Consider the following 15,100-nt stretch of genomic DNA (forward strand, 5'->3'; position numbering starts at 1 on the left):
TAACTGCGAATTTGGTAGCAAAGTATCCATTTCCAGTATAAAAAAACCCCAAGTATTTAACAAGCAAAGAGAATCCCAGACTCGAAATCCGTCTCTCGCATTTGTACATAACTCGATGATCAGACAGAATATCACAAACATCTCAAGCCCGAAATAAAGTATCCAAACCGTAAAATAACCCCTATTGGTAAGTAAGAGAACAAACTTAATTGACAAGCACAACACTGATTACTCAACACATCGATCTTGGATTCAACTATAACTAAGTCACAACAACAACAAAACCTGAAACTGCAAATGGGTTGGTGTTTTTCTCTTTACCTGACCTTGATAAATTTCCATGGAACAATACCTCGCCCGAAATCACCTCCTCCACTCTGGTTGGATTGCCTTATCTGAAATTCGCATTAGCCACAATAAGGGACAATTAGAATGCATACCACATATTTCAACCCGATCCAAAGACACCAAGACAAAATGATCAACAAGGAAACAAGAAAAAATTCAACACACAAAAAGCAATAAGTCATGAATAAATTCAGCATAGCCTTCTCTGAGCCTAGAAGGAAAGTTGTATAAATGTGATTGCGACAATATCCCAACTTTCACTAGAATGAGCACACAAATGCTTGAAAAGATGGGATTTTGTGTTTAAAGTATAGATGGATGGACGCATGTGCAAGAGAGTTTCGAGGGGCATGGGAGAATGGAAATGAAGAAAATCGTGTAAATCAGACATGCAATTGAAAAGCACATAGGGGATTTCACAGCTTACCCAAACCATCCCTTGAAGACGATAAAGATCTGTCACTTCTGATTACACCTTTGCCAGCTTGAACCAGTCCGTGTGCCCGTGGGGAAGGAGAACTAAACTTAGTGTTGGTGGAAGCAGACAAAGAATGCCGCCTGGTAATAACATTCTTCTCAACAATATCTTGGTCAAACTTAGGGGAGCCCTGTCCTCTCAGCCTAGCTTTTGCTGATGCAGTTGGTGCCATATAACTCGGGACTCTTGGTGAGTTATGAACCCCATTCTCCTGATGATCAAACTTCATAGGTAGAGAAGCCCTTCTCTGGCTGGTTTTCTTATCCTTATTCCCAATAATGTGATCACTCGAGTTTGGCACCTGATTTATTGCTTCAATTCCTTCACTTGTCCCAGCATTCTCCATGGGTTGTATGTCACCAGAAGGATGGTCATCTAACTTTTCCATTGGTTCATCTGCCGAAGGCAGTTCCAAACTTCCTTCTAGATCGGACTGTTTAGACACAGCAACTGCCAAATTTACCATTTTCTCGGAAATTTCACTAGTGCCTTGCTCTGAATCATCAGGAGCAGCAGAAGCCAAACTCTTCGTGGTACTGTGCTTTGGTCTCTCATCACCAACTAATGACCGATCAGAAACCTCCTTCTTGGTATCAGAAGATTTTCTTACATTATTTTTAACCTTTACGACTTCAGAAGGGCTAGAAACTTTCCTTAAATTGCGTTTAGTCTTTTCAGAATCGGGGGTGACACGTTTTGACCCGTTTTCAACATTTGTCCTGGACAGTGTCTGTACACTTCTTTTTGGTCTCGCCTTTTCAGTCTCTATTGTTTGACCCTTCTCATGCTTCCTACGAGACCTTGAATCAGGGTTTTTCTTCGGTTGTACAACAGGTTCCCAAAAGCATGACCTGGTCCAGCGCTCAAGCCACACCCAGGACGAGTTAGGCTCCCCTGGACCGTACTCCAGACGCAGAGGAATAGTAGTATGCAATGAAGCCAAAAGCTGAAAATGAAAATAATAATCAAACAAGCAGTTTTCTATTTCGGGCAATCAAATTCTGACTTTGGCACAGCAGTAAAAGAGACAAAAAGGTGCAGGAACAGATCATTTATTATGTTTCCCTTTTTAAGATCAGCACCTAAGGTTTTACTCAGTTTTCAAAACTCGTTTTTGGAGCCATAAGTTGCATGTCTCTCCGTATAGGTTTGAGAGAACGTCGTTACAACTTACAATTAATACAAGCATATAAACACCAGATTATTCCCCGTATACCTAGGTGGGCTGACAATAGCGAGAAGGAAAAGTCATCTGTGATAGATTGTGTTACTTTGTAAACTTAAGCTAATTTCAGTTACATGATCCAAAGAAAGGAATCTTTAATTACATAAATAACCATATGTTGGGCAGTAGTAAAGTAAATCTCACCTTCTGAACAAAAACAATTTTGGACAGCCTATCCACCTGGGAAGATGTGCTTACTCCAGATGAATTAAAACATTTAGCACCCTGATTCATAACAAAAAAAATATCGGCATATAAGTGGCAACAAAAGTTTAGGAATGAAAGGATATACAGACAGGCTTTTGCTCTTGGTTGAAAAAGCATGAATCTATAACCTCAGGTTCAATGCATGAGCCAATTGAAAAAGTAAGCAAAAAGTACCAGATGAGTTTTACACACCTCAACCAAGATATCAGAATGTCTAGCAAGTTGACCACGAATCAGAGCCTGAAACTTAACAATCCCCTGGACACATAATAATGTGGATACAGCTTGTCTTCTAACCAAGTGACCACGAATAAGTGCTTGCAGCCTCACGATTCCCTTAAGGGTCCGAAATGCACGGCGAGCCTTCAAAGTTTAAAGATAATTAGTTTCCATCAGTAGTTGGAAGGTTGGCCAAAAATATTCTCTAGATACTAAAGTCATCTCACAGAAGTACAACAGAAAATGTGAAGAAATATTATTAACCATAACTTTTAAACAAAAGCAGAACATCAATGGGAAGGAAAGAAATTACCACATAGCTCCTATAAGCACTTTGCACCTTTGTGGCAGCTTGCTCTTGCTTGATTGTCTCAAGATCTTCCTGAGAAGTCGAACTCAAGATAACTTGTGCTTGGCCATCGTCTTTCGTAGATGACATTATAACCCCATCATTCGGCAATTTTTCAGCTACTGTTATCTCTGAACCCACTTCATTACTAGCAACAGTCCCAATCACTGGTGATGAAACCAATGGTGGTGATATGACTGGAGCGCTCACAGTTAACTCCGACACAGATACCTTTGATGAGAACAATGACTCCCCTTTATTTGTAGATTTCTGTAAAACCAGAACAACATCATAAGTTGTAAATTAGAACTTAATGACCAACAAGATGAAGGAAAATTAACATAGAGGTTCCATGTATGCAAAAATTATACAAATAGCCAAACCAAAGTAATATTCAAGAATAAAAATCCAAGGATATAATAGGAAATGTGAGCGTCCAGTGTAAACATCTCATCCCATTATAGATATGAGATAAAAGTTCATTTTTCCGAAGAAAAAAACGATACAGCAGAATAACTCACGCAGTCACTCTCCAAATTTGATGAACCATTCACCACATGATTGAGAGGGGAAAAAAAAGAAGTCTACCAGTGACCGAGTTACACAACCCAACCATGGTAAACTTCGGGTCTGGTCTCGTCAAGCTCATACTTGACAATTGCAATTGACAGGATTTTCTTTTCTCCTATTCCTAGTTTAACTTGACAAGCATATAATATTTTGTGTTTTTATTTTAACCCCTTTCTGTTTAACCGACATACGAATTGATTTTCAAACCAACGTGCATCATAGTAATACCTCTCTTCCTTTGGAAAAAGTAGATTTGGATGATTTCTTCCCAAGAAGCAAATTCTTGATCCATTTCCCGGGGGTTTTTCCCATTGCAAAAGGTTAAATGCAGCCCGCAAATGCTTAATGCGCAGAACCCTGCAGTTATACACACAAGTTGAGCCATGGCAGTACCTAATTACCAGCTGAAATTTGTAAAGATTAACCGAAAACCTATATCACTGAACCCATTTGCAAAAAGAAAAATAGGGTTCTAAACAACATGATCTGCTCAGCTGAAATGTTACAGTAAGAGTAGTTTGTATCCAATAAGACCATGGAATTGAAAGCTATCCGAACTAAAATTCAAAGCCCTAAAATCTCAATTTAAAAAAGAAAATGTAACAAAAACAAATATACAAAAATGCTGAAATGGAAACAACGAAAATAATGAAACAAAAATTAAAATGCGATAAACTGTGAGGTTGGAATAGAAAATATGAACATTTGGGGGAAAACAAAAAATTCAAATCTATCGAACGATCGAGGCCGTTCGAAAGAAGAGTACCACAAACCGGAGTAGGAGAAGGCGAAGAGGGAGTAGTACGACGACGTTTCGGGTCTGCTGCTCTACTGGCCGGCGACTGTGGGGGTGAGCTCCCTCTGGTTTTTCACTGTTGACATTTCACCTGAAAAACTTGCAAATTTAGAAACTGTAAAGTAATTAGGCGACGTGTAGAAATGGAAATAATATTCCCGAAACGAGGTGGGGAAACGACAGCGTTTGCGGTGGGTTCGCTTTGTTTATTCGGAATGTGGACCTAGCCCAATTTTTAAGTTGACCCAAAGAAGGCAAGCAACTGGCCCAAATTGTTTTTTTTTTTTTAATGTTGTCTTGCTATAATTGGTTTTTGCTGTTGGATTATGGAGATTCAATGTGTCGGAAACATAGTTGGTAAACCAAGTGTCATGATGCAATTGGTTGTAAATTTTTATTTTTCAAGTTTCTAACCAATTGTATTATGACACTTGATGTATCAGGCCGTATTCTGACACACTAAGAAATCTCTCGATTGATTGAAGGAAGGAATAGTTGTTGCAATTAAGGCGACAATAAATCTGAAGACAATTATACTAAAGGGAGAAAAACATTGGCCAGTCTGATTAACTAGATGTTCATGCACTCTCACAAAGGAATAGACTTTGAACTTGAGTATAAATTTACTTGACGTAAGTACAATTTCTTGTACACGAATATCTTTTATGAGAGTAGTTTGGCAAGCTAGCTATCATATTGAATACATTCACCTAATAAAAGAATGAGTCTTAATGCATGGGCGCATGATTCACGACATGTTCAATGAGAGTCCAGGTACGACTGATGTTGACACAACTCTTCCAATAGTTGCAATGTTGGATCAATGGAATAAAACTTGTTCTAATTCCTCATACAACTTGTTTTGGTTTGGCATTGCATGACAAACAACCCATAATGGAATCTTTCACCCAAAAAATCGAATATTGTCGCACCAAGTTGTTTAAACATTAACACCTAAATTTACATTGAATTCAAGGGTTGAATAGCTTTATGAGATATGCTGAGGAAATTCTATCAAAAAGTGAGACATTTCATAAACTCTCTGTCACTTCAAGTTTTCGGTGCAATATTTTATGATATCGAAATGCGAATTAACATTAAACTGTGAGGTCACAGAGAGTTCATAGAGAACAGTGCCAAAGCCAAGATATTAGCCTAGAAGAAGCCCAAAAGTCCCAATCTGAAATGCTATCGGAATCTTAATCGAGTGGTGAGTATCGATCACTGTCGTTTGGATCTGCATGGTGCCGTCCTCATCATCCTCTTCCTTAAACCTAAACTCCAAGCCTCTCTAACTTTTTTCCTCTCTCCTTCCTCCTCAAAGCTCACAAATAACAAATTGCTTGAAGTCCATAAGAGCCACCAATCTCAAATCAAACCCTAAAAAAAAATATTTAAACTAAAAACCTTTGTAAGCATATAACACTAAACATTTATGCGTGAAAAAAAAATGTCAAGATGAGCCTGAGACCATTGTGGTCCGTTCATGGCTCCGCCTATAATAGAGAATCTCATTTTTAAAAATCTCCTTAGTAGCTTTATTTTTCTTCCATCCAGATATTGAAGAGATGCAGAGAAGTCGTTGTTTTCGCAAATTGCAAACAAATCTTTCAGCTTTGTTGTGTCCAATAGAAAGAACAAAACACTTAAACACAGATAGATAAAAGCAAGTGTCAGGCTGGCTGGAACGAGCCGCCAGCCACCCCATATCCCAGTGAATTATTAATCACTATAATCCACTGATAAAAAGGATCAGGTGGAGCTAATAACTTAATTAATCAAATCATCCACCCTCTCTTATTCGTACACACACCGACAGCCTCACACAAAACGACGCACATATATTTGTCATCGGAGTTATTATCTGGATGCAATGCCATGCAAGTCTAATTATTTTCCATTGACGTCGACGCGGGAGGACGTTCTGGTCATGCAAAATCATAAATGTACATATTTTTCTAGCTACTGATTTGCATCAGTAGAAAATGACTTGTGGTCCTTTTCGTTCACTGAAATCATTTCTCTGGTTGATTGAGATTACCGATGGCACACTGTAGTGGTAGTCGATTTCATTTGCAAGTTTATATTTTAAATTCGATTTACGTAAATTAGTATTTAATTATTATGTCTGACTGATTGTTTGTTCTCTTTTAAAGATAAATGTAAGAATAAATTCACCTCAAAGGGACACAATTAAAGATTTTCTACAACCACCTTAATACTAGACTAAAGATTTGTGTGTTTTGTTGTGTTTGACATAAAAGTAAAAATAATAAAATACATTTGGATCATATAAGCGTTTTCCAGGACATGAGTCATCTCCGGATCCATGTATCTTAATCTATCAAATCCTTATATCCGGACCATTGAAATTTGATCAAACGGTTAAAGTTATTATAATTTTTAAAGTGAGTTCCTGTTTGTAACCGCTTGATCAAATTTCAATGGTTCGGATATATGAATTTGGTAGATTATAATACATAGATCCGGAGAGAACCCATGTCCTTCTAAATAAACTCGTGTCATGAATATTTTTAATAAAATTTCAATTAATGTTTATTACTATTCCTCGTAAACATTTTAACATGTTTGTTGATGAACAATTTTATGTGAAAATTGAAAATCAAAAGGTCTCGTGATTTCATTCATCATGAGTTTAAAAAGAAGAAGAAATAGAAAAAGGCCACGTGGCCACGGCTCTCCAGTAAGTAAGTTTACCATAACAAGAAATGCTAAGGTTACTTTTTAAAAGTGAAAATATTTATAAATTTGGGAAGTTTTAACGAAAAATCATATTTTTACATTAAAAAGTTAAACCTGGTACTATTTATTTTATCTTTTATTTTGTCATTATCGTTAAAACTCAAAGTTTTCAAGCATTTTTTATTAGTTTTCCTATACATTTTATGTGATTTTATATTTTTAATACAATATTTTATAATAGTAACATAAAAACTATAAATTTTCTACGATTTTATATTTTTAATGTAATATTTTATAACAATAACATAAAAACTGACGCTAAATTCTAAAGTAACAAAAAATCTATAAATAATCTTAATTTGAGAGAGTTTCTTAGCATTTTTCTTACCATAATAAATGTGGTCAACAACATCGTGCTTATCGCAAATTGCAAGCGTTTGAATCACCGACAAGTTGACTTCATTTATAATCCCAAACAAATAAAACAGTGCAGAATGGTAGAAAATTACGAACTGTTAAAAAACCAGTTTGCTACTTAAAATACTAGTTCGCGTAGCGGAGGATCGGGATGGGCTTTGTTGAAGAAACTTGTCACACATGGCTTTCGTCATTACGTCGGTATTTTAAGTTAATAATGTATTTTATATGAAAATAAATATGTTAAAAATAGATTCATAGATTCGTGACGTTCTGTCCAATAATCTAAAATTATCCTAGGAAAAATTTATACAACTATAACAAGTGACATTGTATTATTGAACCGCAATGCACACCTTATTCGGAAACAATTATGTGCAGGTCCTCCTACAGATGGGTTGTCTTGCATTGTCGCTTTGCACTTGAACTGGACCGACTCCACTAAGTACTGTGCGATTCTTGCCTTGCTCCACTTCAAAAACTCTGCAATTTTAGTCTCTTCGGATCTTTCATTCCCTCCATATAACAATGGCTTCCACTATTATTTAAGGTCCCGTAAGATTTCGCCTCACGTCTTACTTTTAGGCGGGGATATCCATAGAACGCCTCGTCTACGCATCCACCTTTTAATACCTTGTGTGTGACTGATTGTTTATTCTCTTTTTCAAGATGAATGTAAGAATAAACTCACAGAAAAGCAACACCATTAATAGTAGTAGCACAATTAAGCATCAAATGCATCGTTTGAGGTGAATCCATGAGATTTTCTAGAACCACCTTAATACTAGACTAAAGATTTGTGTGCTTTGTTGTGTTCGACATAAAGTAAAAATAATAAAATACATTTGGATCATATAAGCGTTTTCTAAATAAACGCGCGTCATGAATATTTTTAATAAAATTTCAATTAATGTTTATTACTATTTCTCATAAACGTTAACATGTATGTTTGTTGATGAACAATTTTAGGTGAAAAGTGAAAACCAGAAGGTCTCGTGATTTCATTCATCATGAGTCTAAAAAGAGGAAGAAATAGAAAAAGGCCACGTGATCATACCATAATGAGAAAAACGGAAAAGGATCATCGTCAGATCCTCTTTGTGGGGATCTGAGGGATTAAGCAATTACGATCATTTATCATTTATCGTGCGGTCAGAAATCATTTAAATTTTAAAATTAAATATAAATAGTATCTAACGAAAACTAACCGCACGATATACGAAGAACTACCGTGATTGCTTGATCCCCGGATCCCCATAAAGGGGATCCGACGATGATCATTTTCCGACAAATACTAAGGTTATTTTTTTAAAGGGAAAATTAGAATGCCCTACATATTTTTTATAGTTGTTAGATTAAACATTCATCCCTTTTAAAGATTTGATTAAGGTGCTTCGATTAATTACCACCTCAATAATTTTCCATTTATTTAATTTCCATGTCATTAATTTAAATGCATTTATATAGAGGCATAAGGTAACTTAGCAACTAATTGCCTATAATATATGAATTTAATTTCCTCAATCCCCTTATGCGCATTAAATGACAGTTTTTTTAATAAAATAAAATAAAAAATTAATTAACTAATTCCTCATTTCCTTATTATCAGTATTTAAAAAAAATTACTCTTTCTATTAAAATTGTATATATAAAAAGTCTTCAATACATATTTTTTTTCATGTATATATATATATATATATATAAAATATACTTAAAACTTATGGTACATTTGAGAACAAAAGTATCGACTTTTGGTACGTTTAGATTTCAAATGTACCGAGAAACCAAATGTACCAAAAATTCAAATGTACCATAAAACCAAATGTACCCATTGTTATGTAACCTTTTTGGTACGTTTAGATTTCAAATATACAGAGAAATCAAATGTACCAAAATTTCAAATGTATCATAAAACCAAATGTGCCCATTGTCAGGTAATCCTGTTGGTACGTTTAGATTCCTATTGTACCAAAATACCAAATGAACAAAAAATCTCAAATGTACCACAAAACCAAATGTCTCTATCAGATAACCCTTTTCGTACATTTAGGTCGTCTCCAACCGATGGCTAGCCAGAGGGCTCGTTTTAGCCCTCTGGCCCTTCAACATTCTCCAAGATATTAATATTTTAATGAACAGTACATGGCCATATTTGCCTCCGTCTCCAACCGAGGACCAGAGGGCTCGTTTTAGCCCTCTCATAAAAAACTGTCTCCAACCGAGGGTCAAAGGGCTAAACATAATTTATTATTTAAATTTAAAAACAACAACTTAAATTTAAAAACAACAACTTAAATTTAAAAACTACAACTTATATTTAAAAACTACAACTTATATTTAAAAATGACAAATTAAATTTAAAAACTACAACAACTTAAATTTAATATCCATAATCATTATTATCTTCATCATCCGCCATCGTAGGAGTATAGTCTGTCACAAACAACTGTCGTCGGCTCATAATTTCTTTTTTTTTTCCTATCAAAATAGGCCTTACTCATTGGAGTGTAATTCGAAGTGTTCATTTCCATATTCTTATCATCCATCTCTTCTTGTATTTTCTTGGCCCGTTCTTCATGCCTACACTTCCTTTCTTCCGCCTCAAGGGCATTTTGCTCTGCCAATAATCGCAATGAGACCGCCACTTTATGTTGAGCAGCGTAATCAGCATTTGCCTTGCCCTTTTCCCTCAACCTTCTGGCCTTGTTTCGTCCCATAGCCCTAGGTAAAGAACTTTCGGATGGAGTTGGATTTTCTACTCTTGTTTGTTGAATGGTAGGAGATCCATCTTCATTCATGTTTACAGATGGGGATGCAGCTCCCAAATGATCCATTCTATGTTGAGGTGGATCTTCAAATAACACCCACCCTTTACAAATTTCCCAACAACCGTGAAACTGAAAGTGTTTTGAGCTACCCTCCATATACAATTCCTCCACTAGGCGTACCTATAAAATATAATTACAAAAATTCTAGGAAATTAATTCATGAAATTAAATGTAATATAATGATATATAATTACAAAAATTAAATGTAATATAATTAAACATTTAAAATAAACTGTGAAAACACTAACTTCGTCATAGTTGTTTGTACCATACTTGACCAATCCCGAAACTACCGAGCACCGGCCAACGCTATACTGTCAAGGACCCAGAAGAGTTCCCCTCCGACCAGGAGGCCAATCACTACTCGACACGTGTCAAGATTAGAAGCCAATCAGAGCGCAGCACGTGTCAACATCAAGAACCAATCATAACATGACACATGTCAATGTGACAAAGCTACAAGTTTTTCTATAAATAGGGGTCATTCCCCCACAATATTGCCTAATGCCATTTTGTGTTAAATCATTCACAAGAACTCACTAAATTGAGAGCTTGATCCTTTGTACTTATGTAAGCCCTTCACTACTAATAAGAACTCCTCTACTCCGTGGACGTAGCCAATCTGGGTGAACCACGTACATCCTGTGTTTGCTTCTCTGTCTCTATTCATTTACGTACTTATCCTCACTAGTGACCGAAGCAACCAAGCGAAGGTCATAAAACCTGACACTTTCTGTTGTACCAAAGTCTTCGCTGATTTTGTGCATCAACATTTGGCGCCGTCTGTGGGAAACGACACTTATTCCTACTCTCTTCAGCTGTGTCAAGCTGGTTTCTATCATTCGTACACTTTCTTTTGACCAGGCATCCCTCTCCAACATGGGAAGCGAAGGAAGCCACAGCACACAGAATGACACCCCCCTTGCACATAGTGCGAAACAACGAAAGAAGGAAGGAAAACGAGTTCTTCTTCAAGCTAAAGTCGATGAGTTGGAAGCTCAGAACAACAAGATAGCAATAAGGAATGAGGTCCTCCAGGAGCAATATGAGAAGCTCTTCGAGACACTCCACGAAGCTAGGCAAGCTCAGACACGCGAGCTTGTTGCCCCCGTGGAAGTCAACCATCAACTGGGTGCCCTCCAACATGGAGGGTCACATGCATTCGACATAGATATCCCTGATAGGGAACAGATTACCCCTCGACTTGATAATCAACATGAGGCTTCTCTTAACCCAGTTGCTTCGACCCGAACCATGAGAAGTGGAGGGAGACACCTCTTTACTGAAGGGGCAGAGGGATCGAAAGCCGTCTTTCGCGATTGTCGGGATTTCCTGAAGCAACGTCGAGAGAATTCCATCCATATAAGCTCAAAGATTAATGACCCAAGGATTTCTGAGAGACTCGGTCCCCTGCCACGGCCCAAGCCGGCCACCAATTTGGGGAAGGGGCAACAAGTCCCAGAGAGACATGAGGGTACAGGGGACTCAGAGGTGTTCCGACAGACATACCCTGGAAGCCAGTACAGCGAGTCCAGGGAAAAATCACATGCCCTTGATCAAACCTTCCTAATTCCAAGAGGAGATGGAGATTTACGAAAGAAAGCTCCAGTGACACATAACTCCGCTCAGGACCCCCTTGTCCTACAACTTCTTGAGGAAGTAAACAAGTTGAAGGCTGAACGTCAGGCTGAAATACCTGACTGGAACCAACCCAGGCCTGGCCCTCTTACAAGGAGGATCCTCAACACCCCCCTTCAAGCAAAGACAAAGCAAAAGCTTGGCTTGCAACTTTATACTGGAAAAGAGGACCCGATTGAGCACCTTAACCTCTTTGAGTCCACCATGGCATACCGGATGCACACCGACGAAGAGCGATGTCTTCTCTTCCCCTCCACCCTCTCTGGTGGAGCTCTAAATTGGTATTGTCGTCTTACACCTGAGACGGTAGACTCATTTGAGGAATTGAGGAAACTATTTGTTTCCCAACACATTTTCCAAACCGATCGCTTGCACTCTGCAGATGACTTGTACACTATCCGCCAGAAGCCAGACGAGTCATTACGTATGTATGCTGGCCGCTTCAGCCATGAATACTCCCGGTGTGCCGAGGCAGATGACAAGACTGCCCTCAAAGCCTTCACGGCAGGCCTACGTGATTGTTTCTTTAAATACATGATCAATGCCAATACTTGGAAGACTTACTCTGAGGTGATGGCGCAGGCTTATAACCATGCCTCCGCCGAGGCAAAGACATATCAGGAGAAACCCCCTACAACCATCATTTATCAACAAGTGGGAGGTGGAAGCCAGACTCACCTAAATGAGAAGACCTCGACTTCCCAAACAGCAGTGGCACCTCCCCATGCCTTGCATAATGCTTCACCGAATCAACAGACATATCAATTTCAAGGCAAGAGGAAGGATTTCCATCCTCACCACTCTCCTTTCAGTAAAAAGAGTAAGGGACACTATCCCGATAACCAAGGGTATCGCCACAATAACGCTCGCCCCCAGGCAGTCAATGCAGTGGGTCAAACCCGCGTCAAGATACCCCCTACCCCAAGGTATGAGACATACACGCCCTTGAATGCCACATGCGCGGCCATTTACCCCAGCATAGCTCACCTGATACCAAAACCAAAGCCGAGGCACCCAGATTACACGCCCCCGAATAACGCGGGCACGTTTTGTTGCTACCATGAGCATAACGGCCATGATAGCGAGAAATGTATCATCCTCCGTGATCGTATTGAAGCTTTGGCACGAGAAGGAAAAATTGATCAATTCCTTCTTCACCCTCAAAGGGATAACCGTAACCAACGCCAGGTGAATGTCATATATTCCATAAGCGGCGGCACACCCATATCTGAATCTTCCAATAGGGCCATGAAAAACAGTGAACGAAGTCTGAAGCCTGGTCACCAAGTGTTTCACGTGGAAGACATCAGGGGAGGGAAGTATCAAAAACCTAACTGGGATCCGATATGTTTCTACCCTGAGGAAGAAAGAGGCATCATCTACCCTCATAACGACCCATTGATCGTGGAGGCTCACATAGCCAACTTTGATGTTCGACGAATCCTCGTAGACACAGGGGCTTCGGTCAATATCATGTTTGCCGAAGCTTTCAGGGCGCTCAGTGTAGCTGAACACTTGCTCGATCGCTCGATTTCTCCTCTGATAAGCTTCTCCGGTGATATCGTGCAACCCTTAGGGAGCATACATTTACCCTTTACTATTGGTACAGGCCCTTACACGGCTACCATTACCACTAACTTCCTAGTGGTTGACTGCCCAACGGCATACAATGTCATCTTTGGGCGCACAGGCATCAATGATCTCAAGGCTATGGTATCCACGCATATGCTGTTGATGAAATTTCCAACCCCCCATGGCAACGGCTACATCAGAGGAGATCAGCTTAGTGCACGATCATGTTACAACACTTCAGTTAAGCAACAACACTTGCCCGGACCCAAGGAGAATGAGAACAATCAACCGGAAGCCGACGTCAAACCTCTGATCCTGGGTTGCTTACTTGGAAGTTTGACTGCTTACCTTGTCTGTCACCTCTTTCGGCAGATCTCCTAGCTCGGCGACTTGGGGGACTCCTACTATAGGGTTTGTATCACACTTGACTAAGCCCGAAACTACAACTAAGCTTCAAGTGAAATTGATACATTACCTTGTGCGTCAACATCAGCTAAGTACACCATTCCCGGATGGAGGAAAGGTACTTCCAGAGAAGGGCAGATGAAGATCAGACCACACTTCGGTACTTAGAAGTTTCGTGATTACTCAAGGGATTGGATCTTGCAAGTCCCCAACCGAGGAGTTTCCCTCACTCGGGAACTTAGGGGAGCACTGTTTGTACCATACTTGACCAATCCCGAAACTACCGAGCACCGGCCAACGCTATACTGTCAAGGACCCAGAAGAGTTCCCCTCCGACCAGGAGGCCAATCACTACTCGACACGTGTCAAGATTAGAAGCCAATCAGAGCGCAGCACGTGTCAACATCAAGAACCAATCATAACATGACACATGTCAATGTGACAAAGCTACAAGTTTTTCTATAAATAGGGGTCATTCCCCCACAATATTGCCTAATGCCATTTTGTGTTAAATCATTCACAAGAACTCACTAAATTGAGAGCTTGATCCTTTGTACTTATGTAAGCCCTTCACTACTAATAAGAACTCCTCTACTCCGTGGACGTAGCCAATCTGGGTGAACCACGTACATCCTGTGTTTGCTTCTCTGTCTCTATTCATTTACGTACTTATCCTCACTAGTGACCGAAGCAACCAAGCGAAGGTCATAAAACCTGACACTTTCTGTTGTACCAAAGTCTTCGCTGATTTTGTGCATCAACAATAGTAATTGGCGCCGCTTTCATGTCTACTTGCGGCTGCTAATAGTGCTTGATGCCATTTATTCAAACTTGGATGAAGATGTTTCTTCCATCTTGAAGAACAACTTTCGTGGTTTCGGGTATTCGGTGGAATGGTGCATTCATAGAACTCTAAGTATTTTTTGGACACACAAGTCCAAACACCTTCTTCACTTGTTTGAGAAATCCCTCTCACACTATCTTCTAAGACCCATCTATAAGCCTTGCAAAGAGCTTCATCTTCTTTTCGGGTCCAAGCCCTACCCTTTATTGTAGATGAGGCCATTTTTTTTTTTTTGAAAAAAATGAAGGAAATTATTGAAAAAATATTGAAGGAAATTATTGAAAAATTGAAACAAATATTATAGATGAAGGAAATATTGGAAAAAATATTGAAGGAAATATTGAGAAATATATTGAAGGAAATATTGAAAAATATTGAAGAATTAAATATTGCAAATGAAGTGAAGAATTGAAAGAACTTCACCATATTTATAGAAGAAAAGAAATGTTTAAATTAAAAAAAAAAAAAAAAACCCCCAACAACTAGCTAACTCAGCTAGCC

The 15,100-nt window shown here is 38.7% G+C and overlaps 1 protein-coding gene across 2 annotated transcripts; it reads right to left on the reverse strand.

Moving 5' to 3' along the window:
- Window positions 1–10: 10 nt before the first annotated feature.
- LOC103451850 (protein IQ-DOMAIN 29) lies at window positions 11–4,320 on the reverse strand. 2 transcript variants are annotated; one of them, XM_008391288.4, is made up of 7 exons: window positions 4,170–4,320; window positions 3,625–3,753; window positions 2,791–3,096; window positions 2,451–2,621; window positions 2,196–2,276; window positions 776–1,772; window positions 11–395 (listed from the first exon to the last, which is right to left on the reverse strand). In XM_008391288.4, the coding sequence occupies exons 2-7, from the start codon at window positions 3,706–3,708 to the stop codon at window positions 364–366; spliced, it is 1,671 nt and encodes a 556-aa protein (XP_008389510.1). In that variant the 5' UTR covers window positions 3,709–3,753; window positions 4,170–4,320; the 3' UTR covers window positions 11–363. The 2 variants fall into 2 exon arrangements, with proteins under 2 accessions (XP_008389510.1, XP_008389511.1); XM_008391289.4 differs by having other exon boundaries at window positions 4,163–4,316.
- Between the last annotated feature and the right edge of the window lie 10,780 nt (window positions 4,321–15,100).

This window comes from Malus domestica, chromosome 13 (genome assembly GCF_042453785.1).
Source record: "Malus domestica chromosome 13, GDT2T_hap1".
Classification (NCBI taxonomy): Eukaryota; Viridiplantae; Streptophyta; class Magnoliopsida; order Rosales; family Rosaceae; genus Malus; species Malus domestica.

What these genes read in the sequence shown, in the direction of transcription:
- LOC103451850 (XM_008391288.4), bottom strand. Translation starts at nt 3,708, where the DNA reads ATGGGAAAAACCCCCGGGAAATGGATCAAGAATTTGCTTCTTGGGAAG. An exon ending in GTGCTTATAGGAGCTATGTG is followed by an intron (nt 2,622 to 2,790) that starts GTAATTTCTTTC and finishes TAAACTTTGAAG; the next exon opens with GCTCGCCGTGCATTTCGGAC. An exon ending in ATTCTGATATCTTGGTTGAG is followed by an intron (nt 2,277 to 2,450) that starts GTGTGTAAAACT and finishes GTTATGAATCAG; the next exon opens with GGTGCTAAATGTTTTAATTC.